Here is a 24750-nt window from a genome sequence, read left to right as displayed (position 1 = left end):
GAAGCATCACCTTGCCAATAGAGGTCCATGTCGTCAAGGCCATATTTTTTCCATTAGCTGTAAGAGTTGGACTACGAGGAAAGCTGAGCACTACAAAATCCACATTTTCAAATTGTGGTGCTGGATAATACATTTGGGAGACCTTTGGACAATAAGAAGATCAAATCAGGCAGTACTTCAATGTATTCAGGCTATTCACTGAAAGGTCAAATATTGAATTAAAAGCTTAAATACTTTTGCCACATAAGGAGAAGACAAAACTCAGGGGAAAAGACCCTGATGTTGGGAAAGATTGAAGACAAAAGGAAAAGGGGAAGGCAGAAGATGAGATGGATAGAAAGGGTCATGGGAACAATAAACATGAACTACCACTTTGAGAGAAATGGAGGAGAGAAGTTCCTTGCTTGCTATGGTCCAGGGAGTCAGAAAAAGTCAGAAAAGACTGAAAAACTGAACAACACTAATGGAGATAAAAAACTGTAGAATTTTCTTCACGGAGATGCTAGAGGTATCTTATGAGCTAATGTGGATAAAGTCCTTGGGCCCAGGGTTGGGGAACCTGTAGCCTCAATGCTACATGTGGCCTTTTGGGTCCTCAAATACAGCTCTTTGACTGAATCCAAGTTTCACAGAATAAATCTTTATTTATATGGCCACAAATTTCCCACCCCTGTACCTTGGCAAACCTTAAAGTGTTTTGGAAATGACAAATATTATTATTATTTAGTATATCCCAACAGAAAAGCAACATGGTATAATATGGAAAACCATCTTTGGAATCAAGAAGTTCTATGTTCAAGGAGTGCTCCAACACATTATGTGACAAAATCCCAGCAGTAATTGTACTGCATTTCACAGTGCCCTGGGTAAAGTTGTTGGTCTGCATCAATGAATAAAGTTTTCATACAAGGAATATCTAGCATGGATTAAATCATAGGTTCAGAACCACCCACCAACTTCCTAACTCTATGTTGTAATCATAACTTATTATAGGGAGTAACCCAGCTACTAGATAATATTTGACCAGATTCCTCTATTCTGAAATATGTGTGATTAGGCCAATGGATCGAAAACTATAATACTGTGCTGCTTCAAGTTCACAGATGCAGTTAGTTGGCACAGTAGATAGAGTGCCAGGCAGAGAGTCAGGAAAAACCAGTTTCAAATCTGGCCTCAGACACTTTATGCCACTTCAATTTAGCAAATATTTGTTAAATGCCTCCTTTTTGAGGGAGCCTATATCAGGTGCTACAGATATAAAGATGAAATGGGGGTGGGGGGGCTTATTCCCTGTCTTCTAGGAACTCACTTTCCACAGAGAATATGCAGTATGTTGAAAGATCAGCACATGAAAGCTATTTTAAGAAAGAGTTCCAGAGCTTTCTTTTTTTCTAGAAATAAAAATAAATACGTTCCAAAAAGTGCTGAAGTCCATAGTCTTCCCTATTCCTTTAAATCTGTGCATTGTCACCTTCCTCTTAATTTTTTAAATTATGAACTAGACAACTACTCTGCATAAGCAGACTATGAGGGTGAAATGTGTGACCAAAGTTTATTGTGATAGTTAAAAATAACTTAAAAAATTGATTTACTAATATCTATAATTGTGCATAGAGGCAATTTTGGATCCGTGGGGAAGAAAAGTCCCCAAATTAAAGGACTTTGGGCAAAGAGAAAGTAGCATGAGATCACTGGAGACCTCAGAAAAAGGAAAATGGACACCAAAATGACTACATATTTGACATTTGTGAGAAGTGGAGAACTTACTTACCTTGTCCCAGAAGGGTTCTTTGTATAATTACCACTCTGTTCTTAATCCCTAATCAAGCATCTAGTTCTTGACCCTTTTACTCATCTGATCTCATTGGAAACCCTCCCGCCCTCCCCACTTCCCCTTTGCTGTCTCTGCTGAAATACAGTCAAGATGGTGCTTCCCAGGGTTGGGTCTGTATTCAGTAGATTGTGTATTCTTTTATTCCATTTTAAAAAGAAATTTTAATTGATGTTTTTTTAACATCACTGTAATCCACCCCACCCCCCACCAGTGTGCTATACCTTCCCCCTCAGAGAGGCATCTCTGACTTACTCTCATAGTGCTATATAACAAATACTATTTTTAAGAAAGCATTAAAAAAGAAAACTGAGGAAAAAATCAGCATAACAGATCAGTGCAGCAAAACTGTCTGAAGTACAACATATAACACTTGCAGCCTTTGTGCCCATGAGTTCTAACCAGAAAATAAATTTCAGAGATATCTACTGATAAAGCGATAGAAAATGGATTCAGATCCTAGAACTGTAATTTTCTAGCAACAGGACCTAGAGTAGATCACTTACCTTCTTTGGTACTAAGATTCTCTTTGTATAAGAAAAGGAGGATTTACTACATGATATTTATCTTGGATTTTAGCTACAGTCTTTTTAACTTGTGAGAAGAACCTTTTCCTCCTTCTCCTTGACTAAAGTGAGGAAACACAATTTACACTTTATGCTATTATAATTCCCGTATCAGAGATTCTCTTCCAACACAAAGGACCTTGGTACACTTCAGGAGAACTTCTCCTTACTCTTGATCACTTTTTGGAAAAGTCTGTAATCTGATCAAGAATGATATTGAGGACTTATATTGCCCAACTGTATGCCAATAAATTTGACAGTCTTAGTGAAATGGATGAAGATTTACAAAAATATAAATTGCCACAATTACAAAACACTTTTCTTACAAAGAAAACCAGATCTAAATAATTGGAAAAACACCAGTTGCTCATGGGTAGACTGAGGTAATATAATAAAAATGACAATTCTATCTAAAATAATTTACTTATTCAGTGCCATACCAATCAAACTATCAAAAGATTACTTTAAAGAACTAGAAAAAATAATAACAAAATTCATCTGGAAGAATAAAATGTCCAGAATATCAAAGAAATTAATGAAAGGAAATTCAAGGCAAGGTAGCCTCACCAAATCAGATCTTAACTTGCATTATAAAACAGCAATCACCAAAACTACTTGGTACTGGCTAAGAAATAGAGAGGTGGATCAGTGGAATAGATTATGTATACAAGACACAGTACTCAATGACTACAGTAAACTACTGTTTGATAAATACAAAGACCCCAGCTTCAGGAATAAGAACACATTATTTGACAAAAACTGCTGGGAAAACTAAAAAATAGTATGGTGGAAACTGAGCATAGACCAATATCTTATATTACACACCAAAATAAAGTCAAAATGGATAGCTGATTTAGATATAAAGCCTGATATGATAAGCAAACTGGGAGATCAAGGAATAGTTTACCTGTCAGATTTGTGGAGAATAGAAGAATTTATGACCAAACAAGAGATGGAAAACATGATGAAAACATGATGAAATGCAAAATGGATACTTTTGATTAAATTAAATTGAAAAGGTTTTGCACAAACAAAGCCAAAGCAATGAAGAATAGGGAAAAAGCAGAAAACTGGAAAGACTTTTAACAACCAGTTTCTCTAATAAAGGCTTCATTTCTAAAATATATAGAGAACTATAAAAGTAAGCATACACAGGGGGACTGCTGTCACAGGTTCTTAGATCTGCATTCATAAAAGGAAAGGCAACTTTTCAGGGGTTAACAATTATTTTAATCAAACATAGGCATTAGAGAAAATCAAAATCAAAATTTCAGAGAATTCAAAAATCAACAGACAGCACTTCCAGACTGCTTGACCATTAACATACATACATCTTTACCAGAGAGGGAAGCACCAACATCTGGATTTTCAAAAAGCCAAGTGACTGCTTAGAGGCTTCTCAGAATCTTATCTAGCACATAGACCTTCTTCCAAAAAACTAAGCCCCAAAATAAAACCTCACCCTCAGAGTATTTAAACACTTTTCAGAGCCAAAGGGCATAACCCTCTGATCCAGTGCCTTAATAAAAAAAAATGTACTTGGGACCCTACTACAAAACAATTTCCCTAATTAAGCTTCCCTTAATAGGCAGGCTCATCAATGGGTGGAGAAGACCTTTCATCACATTATTCAATCGGAGGCACTTAAATTTAGTAAAACTAAACCAGCAAAAGATACTAATTTGATTGCCATCACTACAACTTAGTCAAATTTATAAGAATATAAATTATTTCCCAAATGATAAATGGTCAAAGGATATGAAAAGACAGTTTTCAGCGGAAGAAATTAAAGTATATAGTCATATGAGAAAATGCTCTAAATCACTATTGATAAGAGAAATGCAAATCAAAACAACCCTGAGATACTGCACCACACCTATCAGATTGGCTAACATGACAAAACAGGAAAATGATAAATGCTGGAGAATATGTGGGAAAACTGTAACACTAATACATAACTAGTGGAGTTATGAAATGATCTAACCATTCTCGAGAGCAATTTAGAACTATGCCCAAAGGGCTATAAAAATGTTCATACCATTTGACCCAGTAATACTGCTTCTAGGGCTGTATCCCAAAGAGATCATACAAATGGGAAAAGGATCTACATGTTCAAAAATATTTTTAGCAGGTCTTTTTGGTGGTGGCAAAGAATTGGAAATTGAGGGGATACCCATCAGTTGGAGAATGGCTGAACAAGTTGTTATATATGGATGTAATGGAATACTATTGTGCTATAAAAAGGAGGAACAAGTAGACTTCAGAAAAACCTGGAAAGACTTGAATGAACTGAAGCTGAGTGAAATGAGCAGAACCAGGAGAAAGTTGGACACAGTAATAGCCACAAAGTGCAATGACTAACTTTCATACATTTATCTCTTCTCAGCAATGCAAGGATCCAAGACAACTCCAAAGGACTCATTGTAAAAAGTGATGCCCACATACAGGAAAAGTAATTATGAATGCAGATTGGAGCATATTACTTGCTCTCTTTCTTGTTTTTCTTTTTGTTGTTGTTATTGTTTACTTCTTTCTCATGGTTTTTCCCATTGGTTCTAATTCTTTTTTACAATATGACTGATATGAAATAGGTTCAATATGAATATATATGTAGAACTTTTATCAAATTATATGTAATCTTGGGGTAAGGAGAAGGGGGAGATGAAGAGAAAATTTCGAATTCAAAATCTTATGGAGGTGAATGTTGAAAACTAAAAATAAATGAATAAATAAAAGAATATCCATCCACTGCCTTTAGAAGCAGTCAACCTCAAAATCTTCCAGATCATAGAATAACATTAGTGGTACAAGAAAGGAACAGGACTTAAATCAAAGACCATAGAGAGCAAAGCCCTCCTAAGGTGGAACTCAACTCATCCATTGCAAAACGTGACTTAAAATACTTTGCTTTCCTCAATTAAAGGAATAAAGTTCAAGTCTGCTCTTCCACTTTGGTGTTTGTCACTTCACTTCAATATTTCCCTTACTTCATTTGTCCAATAATGGTTAATGGTCATTATCTTCTCTCCAAGGGACTATTTCTCAAGCAACAGGCCTATGAAAATAATTTCAGTGTCACAGTTTTTTGTTTCCTCTAGCCTACTGAAAACTTCCCCCACACACACATCTTTAATGTATATCCCTAGTTTTTGTAGGGGGGAGGGTGTTACCTCTGAAAATACTTCCTTTGTTCATTACTTGAAGAAGTCCTTATTTTTCATTCTGGATTGACTTACAGAGTTTTCATCCTGTTTGTCTTTTCCTTGTCTCAGTGCTTTTGTTCCTCCTGCTCATATCTCTCCTAGGACAACTAACTTAGACTTAGGGTTCAGACATTTCTGCATTTCCTTCAGAGACAGCATATGCAAGTACCAGAGCTACTTTGGAAAGAGATTTTTAAGAGGGATGTGGATAGAAAAAGCCATAAATTTTTAAAATCGGTTCTTAGAACTTGGTATAGTGTAGGGGCAAACCTGAACAAACTGAAAAGATTTGTGATTTTAGTTCTTTTTAGTAGGTCATGCATTCACAATGATTATGTTGGAAATCTACATATTTTATCCAATCTTTATGTCATATATTTGAATAGAGGAAAAGGGTAATTGTCCCCCTTCCCCAATGCCCTTTCACTTCAGTTTCTATACTCTAATTGTGAAGGAATAAGCCTTTTATTTCAAGATTAATCATACTGAAATTATTTTTATAATACATAAGAATTTGCCTTACCAAGAAAATGAGCTGTATTCATCTCCCCACTTAAGAGTTCCTTTACAGCTGAATTTACTTGAATTGTCATTATACCAGAAGGGAAATTGATTATTTGAAAGACATTCCCTTAGCTGTGCTTTTATATTAACCTTCAAATTCTGATTGATTTATCTAGAACTGTCCCTACATCTGCATAGGGTTTTCTATTTTTACTGAATTGATAAACAGCTGATTAACTTAGCCAAACACCCTTTTCTTCCCGTCTCCCAAAATTAACCATTTTTTTAAACCAATCATTTGGAGATAGGGAGAGGGTTTTTTGCATATCACATAGCCATAGTCCAAGTAGAATTTTATGCTTTCAAAATAATACTCAGTTCCTTTATATGCACATAAGAAAATGAATCTTTTCATTCATTTAAAAATGAAAATAAAAAGAATTGCATGCAAACTCCACTCTTTTTCAAAAGGAGAATCTTCATTACTGAAACCAAATGATTTGTACTCTAACTCAAATTGTAGGTAGCTTTTTCTTTTATTTTCAAGAGAGAGAAAAGAAAAAGAAAAACCATCTTGTCTATCTGGCTTAGGCTTCCCATACTGAGTTTCTCAAATGAGTTTTTGACCACTGAGGCATAAACCCCTGGGACCCATGGTTTATTAATTAACTGAAGCACTGAGAAAGCCTAAGCCATAACAACATAAATGGTAATGCTGTAATAACTTGAAAAGCATAAAAGTAAGATCAGGAACCTCTATCCAGAAGCGAATTACAGCCTATCAATTTTTCTATAGGGCAATCATAAGGCATTTGAGTTAGATAATAAATCCATAGAAATGGGCTGTTTGTAATTAAAATTAAGCATGCTGAGATTGTTTCATGACCATTTTTAAAACCAAGTGCCTGTTAATAAAAGAGTTATGTTTTCATTGTTAATACTTTCTTTGATAATAATTTGAGTTTTATATGAATTATTTTCCTGCACTCTGACTTTGGGTTATCTGGGAGTAATTATTCCAAGATTCAGAGTGGAAGATGTAACAGTCATCACTTTTCATTTCTGCTCTGTCCAAAAATGTGTGCCAATCAGGGAATGAGCCGGGCCATTCCAAAGCAATTAGTTGAAAAGGTCATAGGTGACAAATCATTTGTTTGTGGCTTACTATACTTATTGGTTTCTGGTGAACTGAAAATTAGTTGCATGATGGATTCTGAAGTCTAGATGTATGTAGCAGAGTAGAATGTGTGCTCATGTGTATCATAGAACAGAGGCTACAGAACATTTGTGTTGGTGTCTGGGGAGGGACCATCCTTATTTTTAAGATTTTAAAAAGGAGATAAATGACGCGTTGGAAATGAGCTGTTTGCAAAGTGCATGGGAACAAAATCAGTGCATAATAAATATAAACAAGTTAAAAAATCAACATGATAACATTCAATGGTGTGCTTACTAGTCATGGTGAAAGGAAACAAGAGATCTCTCCTTCCAAAAGCAAGAACAGCAGATGTAGATGCACTGCCTATCTTCTCATCAATAAAACTTAGTGACAGCCTCATAAAAAGGGAGGATGTGTTTCTTTCTCCAGGCTTATCCAGTCTTGGTCTCTGCACTAATGCTGTCAATTTGTTCCACTAATGGAGGGCCAGTCTTTTAACAGCAGCAGTGATACTACCCATTTGTTGATGCTAGTCTAAAAGTAAATGGAATTAGGTTCTGGATGTTACTGGCCAGGAGCAGGTGCAAACTGGTGGGGTGGCAATTCTATATGACATGCTATTAAGGCTATTACCAAGTTTCCTAAATGGTTAGTAGTGTTAAATATTGAGTCTGTGTGCAATTGTTTCTCCTTTAGTTCTATGCTCACCTATGTTGCAGGCAAACAGTGAGTGATCTACATAAAACTTTGTTCCTGCCCAAAATGTATAGAAAACAAGTGATGGTGGAATACTGTATACAAACCCATACTCATTATCCTCTCTCTCTCTCTCTCTCTCTCTCTCTTTCTGTCTTTCTATCTTTCCATCTCTCTCTCTCCCTCTCCCTCCCTCCCTCTTTCTCTTTGACATCTCATTGTGGACTGGTTCCTTCTCTGCTGCCTACAAACGGAACTCATCCTTAAATACCTCTCATTTAATTCCACCTTCCCCTCAAGTTATTGTCCCATATCACTCCTCCTCAAACTAGTATATGCCTAGAAAATGCTACCTACTCTTCTTGCCTCAGTTCCTCTTCATTCCTCAATCCACTGCAACCTGAATTTCAACCTCATCCCTAAAGAGAAATTATTCTCCAAAGTTATCAATGATCTATTGATTGTCAAACTTGATTAACTTTTTCTCTGTTGTCATCTTTTTTTTTAATTTCTTTATTTTTAGTTTTCAACATTCTCTTCCACAAGATTTAGAGTTTCAGATTTTCTCCCCATCTCTACCCTCTGCCCACCACAAGGGATCATGCATTCTGATTGCCCCTTCTCCCAATCTGCCTTCCCTTCTGTCATACCTCTGCTTTCTCTCATCGCCTTCCCCTCTATTTACTTATAGGGGAAGATAGATTTCTGTACTCCATTGCCTGTATGTCTTATTTCCCAGTTGCATATAACAACAACTTTTAATATTTGTTTTTAAAACTTTCAGTTCCAACTTCTCTCCCTTCCTCCCTTCACACTCATATCCACTGAGAAGGCATGAAATTTGATATAGGTATACATGTGTATTCCATGACAGTCATGTTATGAAAGACTAACTATGTTTCCTTCCATCCTATCCTGATCCCATTTATTCTGTTCTCTCTTTTGACCCTGTCCCTCCTCAAAAGTATTTACTTCTAATTACACCCTCCTCCCATTTGCTCTCCCTTTTATCATACTCCCACCCCTGCTGATCCCCTTCTCCCCTACTTTCCTGTAGTGTAAGAGATTTTCATATCAAATTGAGTACACATGTATTCCCTTCTTAAGTCAAATCCAGTGATAGTAAGATTCACTCTTTTCTACTCACCTCCTCCCTTTTCCCCTCCACTGAAAATAGCTTTTTCTTGCCTTTTATGTGAGATAATTTACCCCATTCTATCCTTTCTCCTTCTCCTAATATATTCTTCTCTCACCCCTTAATTTTATTTTCTTAGCTATCATCCCTTCATATTCAACTCACCCTGTACCTTCTGTCTATATGTATATAATCCCTGCAACAACCCTTATACTGGGAAAAGTCTCAAGAATTACAAATATTATCTTTCCATGTAGGAATGTAAACAGTTCAACTTTAGTAAGTCCCTTATGATTTCTCTTTCCCATTTACCTTTTCATGCTTCTCTTGATTCTTGTGTTTGAAAGTCAAATTTTCTATTCAGTTCTGATCTTTTCATCAAGAATGCTTGAAAGTCCTCTATATCATTGAATGACCATTCCCCCCCTGAATATTATAATCAGTTTTGCTGGGTAGGTGATTCTTGGTTTTAATCCTAGCTTCTTTCACCTCTGGAAGCCCTCTGATCCCTTAGTGTAGAAGCTGCTAGATCTTGTGTTATCCTGATTATGTTTCTCCAATACTTTAATTGTTTCTTTAGGTTTGCTTGTAATATTTTATCCTTGACCTGGGAATTTGTCTACAATATTCCTAGGAGTTTTCCTTTTAGGATCTCTTTCAGGAGGTGATTGATGGATTCTTTTAATATCTATTTTACCCTCTGGTTCAGAGCAGTTTTCCTTGATAATTTCTTAAAAGATGCTGTCTAGGTCCTTTTTTGGATCATGACTTTCAGAAAGTCTCATAATTTTTAAATTGTCTCTCCTGGATCTATTTTCCAGGTCAGTTGTTTTTTCATTGAGATATTTCACACTGTCTGATATTTTTTTCATTTCTTTATTTTTGTTTTTTTAATTTCTTGATTTTTCATAAAGTCATTATCTTCCATCTGCTCCATTCTAATATTTAAGGAATAATTTTCTTCAGTGAGCTTTTGGACCTCCTTTTCCATCTGGCCAATTCTGCTATTTAAGATATTCTTCTTTCTTCTCATTGGCTGTTTGGATCTCTTTTGGCATTTGGGTTAGTCTATTTTTTAAGGTGTTATTTTCTTCAGTAGTTTTGGGGTCCTCTTTAGCAACCAGTTTACCTGGTTTTCAAGATTCTTTTGTATCTCTCATTTCTCATCTCAATTTTTGTTTTATTTCTTTTACTTGATTTTCAAAATCCTTTATGAGTTCTTCCATGGCCTGAGACCAATTCATATTTTTCTTGGAGGCTTTGAATGGAAGAACTTTGACTTTGTTGTCTTCTTCTGATTGTATATTTTGGTCCTCCTTGTCACCAAAGTAAGATTCTATAGTCTGATTCTTTTTCTGGCTTTTGCTCATTTCCCCAGCCCCTTACTTGATTTTGAACTGTTTGTCAAGGTAGTTCTCTGCTTCCATTGGGGGTGGGAGGGTGTACTGTGAACTGCTAAATTCTTCTCCCAATCTGTGGGCCTAGAGTTCCAGAAACAGCCTCTAACTCTGTCCCTGCTGCTGCTGTGGCTGCCTTGGGCTCCTTCACCCCCTCCACAGCCATGGGGTTGGGTTCAGACCACTCTACTCTCTGACACAGGTCCAACAGGTTTTTTCCATTGACCTTCCATTTTGTCCTCTACATTTTGGGATTGTAAAGTCTGGAAACTGCCACAGGTGCCAGAGATTCTGTCCCCCAAGGACTGCTCAGGTCTAGTTTGTGCTAACACAATCCACACTGGACTGTGCTCTGCCACCAGCTAGTCAACACTTCCCATCTACCTTCCAGGCTAGACGTTTGCTTCACTCCATCATTCTGTGAGTTCTGCAGCTCCGGAATTTGTTTAGAGTCATTTTTACAGGTATTTGGCTGGGCTTAGCTAACATAGATTCAGTGATCATCTTCATGCAGATGACTCTCAGGTCTCAAGATACAGTGCTGATGTTGCTACTGAATTCCAGTCCCATAATTCCAACTGACTTCAGTATACCAATACCAAAATGTCCCATAAATATGTTAAACTCTATCTTTTCCCAGGAGAACTCACTATATTTCCCTCAAGACCTGTCCCTCCTCCAAACTTCCATATTTCTACTGAGGTCATTAACCATTCTTCCAGGTGTGCAACTGTGGAATCATTCTTTCCTCTCCCTTATATCTCATATCTAGTCATTTTCCAAGTCTTATCAGTGCTACCTTCACAATGTTTTTATTCATCCATCTTCTTCTCCATATATGGTATTTGATATAATTATGACCCCAGAAATGCTACTTCCACAAGTTCTGGAAGTACACTGGTATTAAAGAGGTAGTTTTTTGGGGCAGCAGGTGCCTTGAAACCTTGAAAGCACAGTTGTTGTTCAATCTTTTATTCATATCCATGTCTTCATGACCCCTAGACCACATCATATCAGTACTGTCCATCAGGTTTCCTTTGCAAAGGTAGTAGAATAGTTTTCCATTTGCTACTCTAGTGGATTAAGGCAAGCAGATAGTAAGTGACTTGCTCAGGGTCACACAATTAGCAAATGTTTGAGGCTGGATTTGAACTTAGGTCTTCCTAAATCCAGGCCTAGTGTTCCATTCACTGGGCCACCTAGCTGCCTCCATAAAAGCAAGGTAGAAGTTTCTAAATGCATTTGAATGTAACCCTTTCACATAACTTGCCTGCCTTGATTTATATTTACTATGATGTTAGAATACTGCCCTGTCAGGGTGACACATTTTAAAAGAGGGAAAACTATACCCAAGTAAACATTAAATAATTATAAAAATAAATACTTTGCTAAAATATTACTAGAAATTAATAATTAGAATCGATATATATTCAGCTCCAAGGTTATTAGGAAACATTGCTCTGTAGTTAAAAAAAAAAGAACATTTACTCAAAAGGATTGAGTGGAAATCCTCTTTCATATCATCATCAGTAGATTTGTGCTGGAGACAGCCAGCTTGGGAGAGTCAGTTGTTAAACTTTGCTGTGACCATTTATACTTTGGAAATCAGTAAATACTACAAATCCAGGCTTGATTTATTGGTTTAATGATGGTCTAGAACAGTTGTCAAACTCAAATAGAAATGAGCCCCTAAAGAGTACATAAAGATCCCTGCTGATGCATATTAACTTGGTTTTAAAATGTAATGTTTTCTATGTTTTACTGCATTTTTTTATTTTGTTAAACATTTCCCAATTCTGTTTTTAAAAAGTTGGGGCTTTCCTCAGGAGTGTTGAGGACCAGGAGCATTCCCATGGGAATGGTCTAGCCTAGGGGTCAGGAATCTGCAGCCTTCAGGTCACATATAACCTTCTAGGTCCTCAAGTTCAACCCTTTGAGTGAATCCAAACTTCATAGAACCAATTCCCTTAATAAAAGGATTTGTTCTGTAAAACTTGGGTTCAATCAAAAGGCTACACCCAAGGACCTAGAAGGCAACGTATGGCCTTGAGGCTGCAGGTTCCTTTTTGGTCTAACCCTAAGAAGGTAATGGAGAAAATGTTGGTAATGCAGATTAAATTTTAAAATGTGTCTTGCATATATTTTTTTTTTCTAGGAGAGCTATTGTTTAACTTTACCAGCATATTCCTGCTTAGTGTTCATGAACAAGTTATTTAAATTTCTCTGCCTCAGTTTCCTTATCTGCAAAAGGGGGATAATCATACTATATGATATTCTCCAGATCATTGTAAGGAAAATGCCTTATGGAACCTAATGGACTATAGAAATGAAAGCTATTATTATAACTGTGAAAAGCGATTCCTGATAGTAAGGAAATGGCATTCAAATAGCATTTCAAATGAATTGCTTGTTTCAATGAACAAAAAGAAATAGAGAAGCTGGGACAAAAGCAAACTCCATATATTTCCAACTGTAAATTATACTGAAATGACCACTTAAATTTCACATTGAATAACCAGATAGGATCTTACCCAAATTTCATCAGTTTCTTAAAGAGATGCTTTCCTTTATAATGAGGCAGATACCACCTCATGTATTTTCTGTGTATCTAAGGATCTGCCATTAATCGAAAGTCAATTCAGAGAGCCTTGGCACTTATGTCTATGGGGCAAGCAGAGAAAACGGAGGAAAGAATGGATGATTGGTCCTGAGATGGCAGTCATTCAGCTTTAGGGTAAAATGAACCTGCCACAATATATTTGCATAGTTATAGTTGTCGTTCTATGATCAAGTCCTATGAAGCTACAATCCGATTAAGAAGAAAAATCATTTTGTAAAATGAAATTTCACAAATCCTTTCAAATTTCAGTCACCTAAACCCTATTAAGAGTTACGAGGACACTGTTACATAGTATTTTGACTGATAATACAAGACAACATATATGCTCAGAGTGAGCTTTTGGTAATCCACTGAAAAGAGGGGCCCAGATCTGAGGTCAACCCAATCTTCTCCTTGTTTTTTCCCCCTTCCGTTTCAGAACTCTTTTCGGTCATTCCTTTAGAGACTGAGTTTTCTGAGGGCATCTTTTAGGGCTTTCCTTTCTCAGGATGTGAGAGAGTTTCAGAAGAGATATTAATGCTTTAATTCCTTTTGAGTTACTGTTACTATTATTTCATTCCTTCTGGGACACTGTAGCTCTGCCACCTGTGAGTTATAGTGAATTATGCTGCGAAGATTTTCTGTTAATAATATGTAACAATGATGAAAGCCTGGACCCCCCTGTCCCACTTAACTGAAAACTAAGAACAGGCACTGAACTATAGTATTATAAGTATTACTCTGCCCTCTCTGGGAAATACACAACACTCAGAAAACTGTTCTCCAAGCATTCTATCTCATTCATTTTTTTTTTAAATTTGTATTTCAGTGATAGCTGGCTAGATAAATGAATCTGCTGTTTTGTTAGTTGGTGCTTGTTGGTTAATATGTTAATAATATGTTACCTTTCCCAGATCTTCTGGAGATAGGATGTTTTAACTCTAAAGAATTAATCTAATGATATGATATACAGGTACTGAAGTACACTAATAGGAGAGCTCTTTCAAGAAAAGAGATTGGGATAGGGGAAAAGGGGAATGCCTCAAATCATACCATTCAGTTGGATGGACACCTATTTCACCTGTGAATAAAACCAGTCCTGTTCCAGTAACTGTGATTCATCAGTGACATTTGGGTAAAGAGTTCAAATTAAGATTAATTTTGAAGTAAACTAGAGTTTTGGGGGGTGGAGCCAAGATGGCGGAGTAGGAAGACGCACATACACATAGCTCCGAACCCACAGCCCATAGAACATCTGTAAAAAAGAACGCCCTGAATTCTGGAGCAGCAGAGGCCACAGAACGGTGGAGCGGAGGAGATTTCTGTTCCAGAGAGCCTGCAAACCCCTCGCCAAAGGTCCATCGCGCTGTGGACGCGGAGCCAAGCACAGCCCTGCAGTGGCCGGGTGGCGCCAAGAGGAGGGGATCCGAGCAGGCTTCAGGGATGGAATCTCCAGCGGCCACGCGGGTCCCTCCACCCACAGGTGACGGGGGTCGGAGGGTCTCTTTGGCCGGTTGAGAGGGGAGTGGGGTGCCCCCATAACTCAGGCCCCCTCGGGAGGCAGCAGCTGAGGCGGCAGCAGAACTGGGCTCTCCAAGCAGGCAGGAGCCTGGATCCATTGTTGAAGGTCTCCCCACAAACCCCCTGAGGGAACTGAGCCTGGGTGGCGGCCCTGCCCCAACCCGAGCACCTGAACTTGATCTCACACTGAATAGCAGCCCTGCCCCTCCAAAAGCCGTGAGGCTGGGAAGCAGCATTTGAATCTCAGACCCCAAGCGCTGGCTGGGAGGATCAGGAGGTAAAGTGGGTATGAAGAGAATATTCAGAAGTCAAGTCACCGGCTGGGAAAATGCCCAGAAAAGGGAAAAGAAATAAGACTATAGAAGGTTACTTTCTTGGTGAACAGGCATTTCCTCCCTTCCTTTCTGATGCGGAAGAACAATGCTTACCATCAGGGAAAGACACAGAAGTCAAGGCTTCTGTAGACCAGCCCACTCAATGGGCTCAGGCCATAGAAGAGCTCAAAAAGGAATTTGAAAATCAAGTTAGAGAGGTGGAGGAAAAGCTAGGAAGAGAAATGAGAGACATGCTGTCAAAGCATGAACAGCAGGTCAGCACCCTGCTAAAGGAGATCCAAAAAAATGCTGAAGAAAATAACACCTTGAAAAATAGGCTAACTCAATTGGCAAAAGAGGTTCAAAAAGCCAATGAGGAGAAGAATGCTTTCAAGAGTTTTCCTGGAGCCAGAGCTTTTTATAAGAATCCTGTACCAGTGGAAAATGGGAACTCAGAAATAGTTGCTGGAAAACATAAGAAAATAAACAATTGGTACATGGAGAGGCGGAAGAGGGGTGCTTCCATCTGGGACTACTGCTTCCAAATGACCCAGTGTGGTTAAGACACTGCCTGTGCTCCGCTGATCCACAGATTTACTAAAAACTCTGCTTTGGCTTTCAGAATGAAAACACAGCATTGAATCTCAAATCATTTGGGAAAGTGATCTGTATTTCTTATAGTCTAACAAGTATTTCTTCTAAGGGGACTTCAATTTATTTGGTGTGATTTCCCACTCTTGTACTAACATGACAGAGAGAGTTTTTTTGTGCATCTAAAGCGTATTGCTGTTCAGAGTAAGTTTAATTTGTATTTTATTTTCTGAAATCATTTTAATTTGACTGGTAGGAGGTCCTAATCTTTTTTTAATATGAAGATACAAAATCAGAGGTTGTAAATTGCATTTGGAGCCCAGTTTATTTGAAAGCAAAATGTATTTTACCATTAATGAGAGTGAGTTAGTACTGAGCAGAAGGATAATGGAAGTCAGAAAGAGAAAACATTTTAAGAAAAGGAAGTGGAGCATTTGCAAGTAAAATGTGAAAATTCACATTCAGATTTTCACATTTAGAGAAATCTTTGACTGAAATTCTGTAAACCAGTTGTGCCAATGTCCCAGCTAGTATGTAATATCAATAATTCATAGTTGTGTGGTGTTTTAAGGCTGACAATGGGTTTTACTCCCAGCAATCTCAAGAAGTAGGTCGTGTAAAATATATTAAAACTATCCTATTATTTGTCTTTTAAAATATGATTTATAATATAGGATGTTTCTCTTGGCAGGGGATAAGGAAGAGAGTGTTTGAAGAAATTCTAATGATATTAAAAAATGATAAAATATATTTTAAAAGAAAATATCTCATCATCCTTGCTTGATGATAATGTATGTCCCAAGTTGTTTGTTTGGTTTTAATACATAATGTAAAAGGCCAGACTATACAGTCACTAGACAGCTGGCCTCAGAATCAAGAAAACTTGAACTGAAGCCGCATTTCTGATACATACTGACTGTGTGATCCCGGACAAATCACTTAATCTCTAAGTACTCTAGACATCTCTCTAAAGCCATGAATTATGAAGTTAGTGCTAACCTAGAGAGCAAAGGGAGTTTTCTCACTGGGGGTTCCTTATAACTTTGAAATTACAGGTATAGTCCAAAAAAATAATACATACCTTGTATGCTCTTGATTATAGAAACATATGTGGTTATTCTACAGATTTCTTTTGGTGAATTCCAGTTCCCTTTGATTTCATAGGTGGAAGGGTTTGGCTGCACGGAAATCCCTTTCACAGTTGCAGATCAGTATTTTAGATTTATAATTTAGAGAGGTCCCTGGGGCTGATTAGGTAACTTGCCCAGATTCACACAGCTCTTAAGTGACAAGAGTAGCACTTGAGTCAAAGTGTCCTGACTCTAGATCTGGTGCTCTTTCTGCTCTATCTTTCTGTGTCTCTCACCCTAATATTAACCTCATTTAATTAGGTTTAGCTAAATTAACTTCCTGAAACATTAGGAAGAGAAAAGTGCTGGGGGGTTTTGTTTGTTTTAATACATAAAGCATCGCAAAGTAGTTCTTTTTGTTTCTTTTTGTTTTTTTTAAGAATCTCTAGCACAAAACATACATTAATGAATATGGAGCATCAAAAACCCTGGTGGAGTGATTCCATCTCATGGAGATCTGGGCTAGGACTACCTAAAATAAATTAGTCATGCTTTCATTTATTCTAAAGGCCTAAATGCTTACCTGCTCTATCTTTGTCTCAATAAACAGCAGGCAAGCTGTTTCCTACATTAGATCCCTTAGGACATGTCTAAGTCTCATTCTCAAACCTGCTCCTAGCAAGATAGAGCTCACCTGTGAGATTCTTATCTTTCTCCTAGTGTCAATCTGATACAGCCTTACAACTGCTTACAACTCTGGTTCCCTGCACATGCCTTAAGATATACCTTATGGCCAATGGGATGTTAGTCAATCAATAAGTATTTATTAATCACCTACTATACGCCAGACACTCTGCTGAGCACTGGTGATACAAAAAGAGGCAAAAAAACAGTAATTGTACTCAAGTTGCTTATGAGGCATTAGAATTAATGATCTGTTGGATTTGGAGTGAAAGGACCTGGGTTCTAAGGCTCTCCTACTTCTGTTTGTGTGGCCATAGACAAATCATTCCACCTATTTTTCACCTCTCATTTCATATTGTTCCCCTTCACTCACAAACTGGCCTATCAGCATTACTTCTGTGTCCTAGCCTTTGCATTTTTGCAAGCAACCCCTCACTTCTGTGATGCATCCTTTCCCTATTCTTCCCCCTTGTAGATTCCCCAACTTCCTTCAGAGTAAAGCTGAGGCATCACCTGGCAGATTCTCCCAGTTGTTAATGTTCTCTTCTGAAAAATAATTTCTCATTTCTTTGCATCAGTTCTCTACTTTTGCACATATTAAACCATATCATTAATCAATATTAAAATGTAAGCTCCTTGCGGGTAGAGCTTGTAATTTTATTCCTTGCATTTTCCATTCCTAGCACAGTACATGTCAAATATTAGATATGTAAAGCAACACAAAGGTATGCTTTTTTTTTTCATTTTTTTTTTTATTTAGCTTTTAACATTCATTTTCACAAAATTTTGGGTTACAAATTTTCTCCCCTTTTCTCCCCTCCCCCCCAAACGCCAAGCATTCTAATTGCCCCTATGACCAATCTGCTCTCTCTTCTATCATCCCTCTCTGCCCTTGTCTCTGTCTTCTCTTTTGTCCTATAGGGCCAGATAGCTTTCTTTACCCCTTTACCTGTATTTCTTATTTCCTAGTGGTAAGAACATTACAGTTGATCCTAACACTTTGAGTTCCAACTTCTTTAGCTCCCTCCCTTTCCACCCCTTCCCTTTGGAAGGCAAGCAATTCAATATAGGCCAAATCTGTGTAGTTTTGCAAATGACTTCCATATTAGTTGTGTTGTATAGGACTAACTATATTTCCCTCCATCCTATCCTGTCCCCCATTACTTCTATTCTCTTTTGATCCTATCCCTCCCCATGAGTGTTGACCTCAAATTGCACTCTCCTCCCCATGCCCTCCCTTCTATCATCCCCCCCCACTCTGCTTATCCCCTTATCCTCCACTTTCCTGTATTGTAAGATAGGTTTTCATACCAAAATGAGTAGGCATTTTATTCTTTCCTTTAGTGGAATGTGATGAGAGTAGACTTCATGTTTTTCTCTCACCTCCCCTCTTTATCCCTCCACTAATGAGTCTTTTGCTTGCCTCTTTTATGAGAGATAATTTGCCCCATTCAATTCTCCCTTTCTCCTCCCAATATCTTTCTCTCTCACTGCTTGATTTCATTTTTTTTTAAGATATGATCCCATCCTCTTCAATTCACTCTGTGCACTCTGTCTCTATGTGTGTGTGCATGTGTGCATGTGTGTGTGTGTAATCCCACCCAGTACCCAGATACTGAAATGTTTCAAGAGTTACAAATATTGTCTTTCCATGTAGGAATGTAAACAGTTCAACTTTAGTAAGTCCCTTATGACTTCTCTTTGCTGTTCACCTTTTCATGGTTCTCTTCATTCTTGTGTTTGAAAGTCAAATTTTCTTTTCAGCTCTGGTCTTTTCATCAAGAATGCTTGAAAATCCTCTATTTCATTGAAAGACCAATTTTTCCCCTGAAGTATTATACTCAGTTTTGCTGGGTAGGTGATTCTTGGTTTTAGTCCTAGTTCCTTTGACTTCTGGAATATCCTATTCCATGCCCTTCGATCCCTTAATGTAGAAGCTGCTAGATCTTGTGTTATCCTGATTGTATTTCCACAATACTTGAATTGTTTCTTTCTAGCTGCTTGCAATATTTTCTCTTTCACCTGGGAGTTCTGGAATTTGGCCACAATGTTCCTAGGAGTTTCTCTTTTTGGATCTCTTGCAGGCGGTGTTCTGTGGATTCCTTGAATATTTATTTTGCCCTCTGGTTCTAGAATCTCAGGGCAGTTTTCATTGATAATTTCATGAAAGATGATGTCTAGGCTCTTCTTTTGATCATGGCTTTCAGGTAGTCCCATAATTTTTAAATTGTCTCTCCTGGATCTATTTTCAAGGTCAGTTGTTTTTCCAATGAGATATTTCACATTATCTTCCATTTTTCCATTCCTCTGGCTTTGTTTTGTGATTTCTTGCTTTCTCATAAAGTCCTTAGCCTCCATCTGTGCCATTCTAATTTTGAAAGAACTATTTTCTTCAGTGAGCTTTTGAATCTCCTTTTCCATTTGGCTGATTCTGCTTTTGAAAGCATTCTTCTCCTCATTGGCTTTTTGAACCTCTTTTGCCAATTGAGTTAGGCTAGTTTTCAAGGTGTTATTTTCTTCAACATTTTTTTGGGCCTCCTTTAGCAGGGAGCTGATTTGCTGTTCATGCTTTGACTTCATGTCTCTCATTTCTCTTCCCAGCTTTTCCTCCACCTCTCTAACTTGATTTTCAAAATTCTTTTTGAGCTCTTCCATGGCCTGAGCCCATTGAGTGGGCTGAGACACAGAAGCCTTGATTTCTGTGTCTTTGCCTGATGGTAAGCATTGTTCTTCCGCATCAGAAAGGAAGGGAGGAAATGCCTGTTCACCAAGAAAGTAACCTTCTATAGTCTTATTTCTTTTCCCTTTTCTGGGCATTTTCCCAGCCAGTGACTTGACCTCTGAATATTTTCCTCACACCCACCTCACCTCCTGATCCTCCCAGCCAGTGTTTGGGGTCTGAGATTCAAATGCTGCTTCCAGCCTCAGGGCTTTTGGCGGGGGCAGGGCTGCTATTCAGTGTGAGATTAAATTCAGATGCTCAGGTGAGGGCAGGGCTGCCTCTCAGGCTCAGTTCCCTCAGGGAGTTTATGCACAGACCTTCAACAATGGATCCAGGCTCCTGCCTGCTTGGGGAGCCCTGGTCTGCCGCTGCCCCTCAGCTTCTGTCTCCCGAGGGGGCCCGAGCCATGGGGGCACCCCACTCCCCCCTTGACCCGCCAAAGGGACTCTCTCACCGACCCCCGTCACCTGTGGGTGGAGGTACTTGTGCGGCCGCTGGAGATCCCGTCCCTGAAGCCCGCTCGGATCTGTTCCTCTCGGTGCCGCGGCCACGGCAGGGCTGTACTCAGCTCCCAGTCCCGGCGCCCAGTCCGCAGCACGAAGGACCTTTTAAGAGAGGTTTGCAGGTCTCTCCGGAACAGAAATCTCCCTCGCTCCAATGTTCTGTGGCCTCTGGGTGCAGAATTCGCCGTGAGTTACTTCTTTGTAGTTGTTCTATGGGTTGTGGGTTCGGAGCTATGTGTATGTGCGTCTTTCTACTATGCCATCTTGGCTCCGCCCCCAAAGGTATGCTTTTTTAAAAAAGAATTTGCATTAGAGCATATCTAACATTTATTCTTGAACATAATTAAAGGAGTTGTATCAGATGAGCTCAAAAGTCTCTTTCAATTCTAAATTTTGTCATTGTCTACTGCTCCACAAACACAGCTCTGGTTATATCCCTTTGTACCTTTGTGTGGTTACCTGTGCCCAGAATGCTGCCTCTTCTCTCGCTACCAAATTCAGTCTTATTCGTCTTTGAAAGTCTCCAATCAAATGCTACTGGTTCCAGAAAGTTTTCCATGACCTACCAACCTTATGTGATGCGTCCCTTTTACTACCTTGTATCCATCTTAAGCTTTTGCCATATTCTGCCTTACTAATATAGGGTGAGGTAGATAATGCTCCATCTATTCTACTGAGAAGAAGGAGAGAGTGAGAGGATGAGCATTTTGCAAGTGATTGCTATGTTCCCAGGAATGTGTAAAATGTATTACATATATTTTATCATTTGATCTTGTTCAATGTGGAACTGTATATTGCATCACTCTAAACATAGTATTTTACACATATATGAATATGAAAAATATCTTTGAGTTCCAGGAGACCTTAAGCAGTTTGTGACTTAGTATTTAAATCGTGGGGAATAGACTGCATCACATAGGGTATGAGGGATTTGCCCAGGATCACATAGGAAGAAAGGGTGAAAGATAGTATTTGAATTTAAGTCTTCATGACTCCAAGGGCAGTTCTCTATCTATTCTGATACTCTGCTTTTACATGGAGCTAGTTCTTAATGAAGATTTGTTGCACAAACTAATGAAAAAAAAATCACTCTAAAATTTATGGGTGAACATCCTTCCCCTGTCTCCATCTCTGTGGACTGGGTTCAGAAGATGATGGGTTACAAAAGAGGAAAGGGGTGGTAAAAAAAAAAAAAAAGATGGATTTGTCAAAAATAAGTTACAGATTCTGCACAGTTTTACCAACAAGTGTCTGGTATATATTATCACTTCAACAACTTCCACTGGTTGAAATGCTTCTAGTCGTCTCCATTAACTAGTGGGTTTATAATGGCTTTAATAAGGTATGAATAGTGTCATACTCTTGATAAGAGCTTGATTATGATAGATATGTCATAATCTTGATAGAGCTTGTAATATGGAAAGTCAGCTTGCTATGACTAGCTTAGTCATATCATAGAACATACCATAGACATGCAAGGCAGCTTATCTCCATCTTCCTTGGAAGATAACGACAAAGCAAGAATCTTCCTTTGTAAAAAGACGAGAATAAATTTCAACCTCTGATATGCAAATGCATCTTCCAATAGTTTGTTAATCTCTGCTGTTTGCTCAAAATTGGGAAATACCAGACCTCTGATACATCATCTTTTGTACAGTTGGCACCTTCCGTCATGAATCATATTAATCTGCTTAAACTAACAAGGATTAATTGCTTCAGTAAGGCAAACTGGCATTGAAATGATATATTGCCCAGGCAGCTTGGAAGTTGGCCATTCATAAATCTTGTTTGTTGGTTGGTTCATTTCTGTTTGTCTCTTGTTCTGACAGATGTGTGCCCAATCACTGTGAGCATGGTGGTAAATGCTCTCAAACCTGGGACAGCTTCAAGTGCACTTGTGATGGGACAGGATACAGCGGGGCCACCTGCCATAACTGTAAGTGCCAATTTATCTCACTTTCCATTTGTAATTACATGAGAATCTCATGTTGTGGATTGTTTGTTTTTACCATGCTAAAAAGCCCAGAAAACTAAGCTAAGCCTGAATAATCCACAAACTGGAAAATTGGGTACTGAATGAAGGATTTTGCTAGAGGTCTTACATGAAGTAAGACCTTGAGTTTTCAAAATACACTTGCAAAGCTCAATGACAGAGGGAGGAGGACAAAATAGTGCCCATATTTAATGAATGCCTTGTTTAGTTTATACTGGTCTTGGCAGTAGTAATTGATATTGAGAACAATTAGCAATATTGACTCTACTCAGAGTTTGGACACTGGTGGTAAAGGTATGATGGGCAGGATGTGACCAATAATTCTTAAGGGTAAACATCTTTAGGTCCAGAAACTCTCTGTGTTAGGTTCAGTATCCAAGGACATTGAAAGCACACAGTAAAGTTAAGAACAGCAAACAGAAAGTTACTTGTTCCAATAGAGGTCACATAATGAATCTCTTGAGGTCTATTGAGTTATCATGTCATGCCTAGATCTGCTACTTACTATCTGTGTAAGTGATATTTTGGATATTGAATTGAAAGTACAATAAATGTTTTGTCATGATGGTTCCCTTTCCTGAAATACAGGGTAATAGGAAATGTGCATCCTGGTGAATATAACAGGTAAAATAGTAGAGTTATTTTGAGATGAACTGTAAAAATGAACAAATTTTACCTAGGAAATCTGATGAGTAGGCCAGGGGGAGCTTTAATCGTAGCCAAGAGAAAAGATCCTGACTGCTGAGTATTCATTTTTATATCTTTCTGGTGCTCAGAAAGGCAGAATTATATTTCGAGGCAGGGGAACTGATCTTTGTAGGTTTCATTCACCACCTTCTGGTAATATGGCATTAACTGTAAAAGATACATGGAGATGACATATCAAAGAAAAAGATCAATTAGGAAAGACGTGGGGTTTATTGTTTTTTTTAAGTTATAGTTTTTTCTTGAATTTGGTTTTCAGTGGAAATTAAAATTTCATTGGTGTAGGGAAGTTTAAGGTGAGGAAATTTCTTTAATCAATGTAGAATGACACAGGCTCTGTAATTTTTAGTCTTTGAGAGTTGCTAGCAAACTTAGAAATGAAGTACGTTGCCTAGAATCACATATCCAGTTTGCGTCCAAGGCTGAGCATGAGCTCAAATTGTCCTGACTCTGGGTCTAGTTCAGGAAACTGAGTCTGGCTGATAAGGCTATGAGCAACTGATTTCCCCTTATCCTCCTTGATGAAATTACAAAATAAGGAGAAAGTGACAAAGAAAATAAAGTGTTGATTAAATTGCAGAAATGTACAGGGAAGATGACAGGGACAGTGAAATATTAAGACCTTATAGAGGAGTGTTTAGATTAGGAGTGGAGAACCTGCAGCCTCAAGGCCACATGTGGCCTTCTAGGTCCTGAAGTGTGGCCCTTTGACTGAATCCAAACTTCACAGATGAAAGGATTTGTTCTGCAAAATTTGGACTCAGTCAAAAGGCCACAACCAAGGACCTAGAAGGCCACATGTGGCCTCAAGACCACAGGTTCTCCAGCCTTCATGAGGGTCCTTCAATCAAACTTGATAGAATGACATTTTGATTAGTCATGGGGTGGTCTTTAGAAACCAAGATAGTCTCTAGGGAGTGAGTTGAGGCAGGAAATAGCTCTACAAAGCAAGAACTCCTGTGGTTGAGAAGGGAGTAGAATCCAGGGCTTAAGAGGAAAACATTTTATGCTTTTTAGTTGAGACACAGGAGATTTCTCTGAAGTTCTCTTTCATTGAAAGTAGTGTCTTGAAGCAAAGCTACTCACCTACAGGGTGAGGGCCTAGGGAAGGCCTAGGACAATATGCTGCATACAATGTTTAGAAGAAGTAGATCTGGCAACTAGGAAACCAAATGCTGAGAGAAGAAGGTGCAGGGAATCCAGCTGAGCAAATTGTTCAGCAGAGATGTGTCCTAGAGGAAGTAGTATGAGGATTCCACAAGAGAAGAAAGGACATTGAGGCCCTACAGCATCACAGGTGGGATTTTCCTTAGCCATACCTATCCCCTACGTATGTGTCTCTCTGGTAGCATACCCTATATATATGCCTACTCTTCTTACTGATGCTACATGTACTTGCGGGAGAGTATGCCTCACGTTTATGGGTCATATGCCTGATGGCTAGTATTCCTAAAATGATATCTCAGTCCTTGAGTTAACTGTATCCACTGGGTGGCTAGTAAAGGTAAACACACTAATGGGATTTCATGAACTAAGATTTTTGAGAGTGTTGGCCCA

The 24750-nt window shown here is 38.4% G+C and overlaps 1 protein-coding gene and 1 long non-coding RNA gene across 2 annotated transcripts in view; both read left to right on the top strand.

Moving 5' to 3' along the window:
* Positions 1–24750, top strand: part of CNTNAP2 (contactin associated protein 2) — a 2725119-nt gene that overhangs the window by 1668392 nt on the left and 1031977 nt on the right. Inside the window, exon 11 of the mRNA XM_072652434.1 lies at positions 22325–22431. Within this exon, the coding sequence (XP_072508535.1) occupies positions 22325–22431 (107 nt within the window). The remainder of the gene's footprint in view (positions 1–22324; positions 22432–24750) is intronic.
* LOC140533092 (uncharacterized) overlaps positions 24231–24750 on the top strand; it is a 41129-nt gene continuing 40609 nt past the window's right edge. The window contains exon 1 of the long non-coding RNA XR_011976796.1: positions 24231–24490. This is a non-coding gene — a long non-coding RNA (uncharacterized lncRNA). The remainder of the gene's footprint in view (positions 24491–24750) is intronic.

This window comes from Notamacropus eugenii, chromosome 3 (genome assembly GCF_028372415.1).
Source record: "Notamacropus eugenii isolate mMacEug1 chromosome 3, mMacEug1.pri_v2, whole genome shotgun sequence".
Classification (NCBI taxonomy): Eukaryota; Metazoa; Chordata; class Mammalia; order Diprotodontia; family Macropodidae; genus Notamacropus; species Notamacropus eugenii.
Note: the sequence above shows the minus strand (reverse complement) of the source record. Positions and strands in the feature narration are given on the sequence as shown.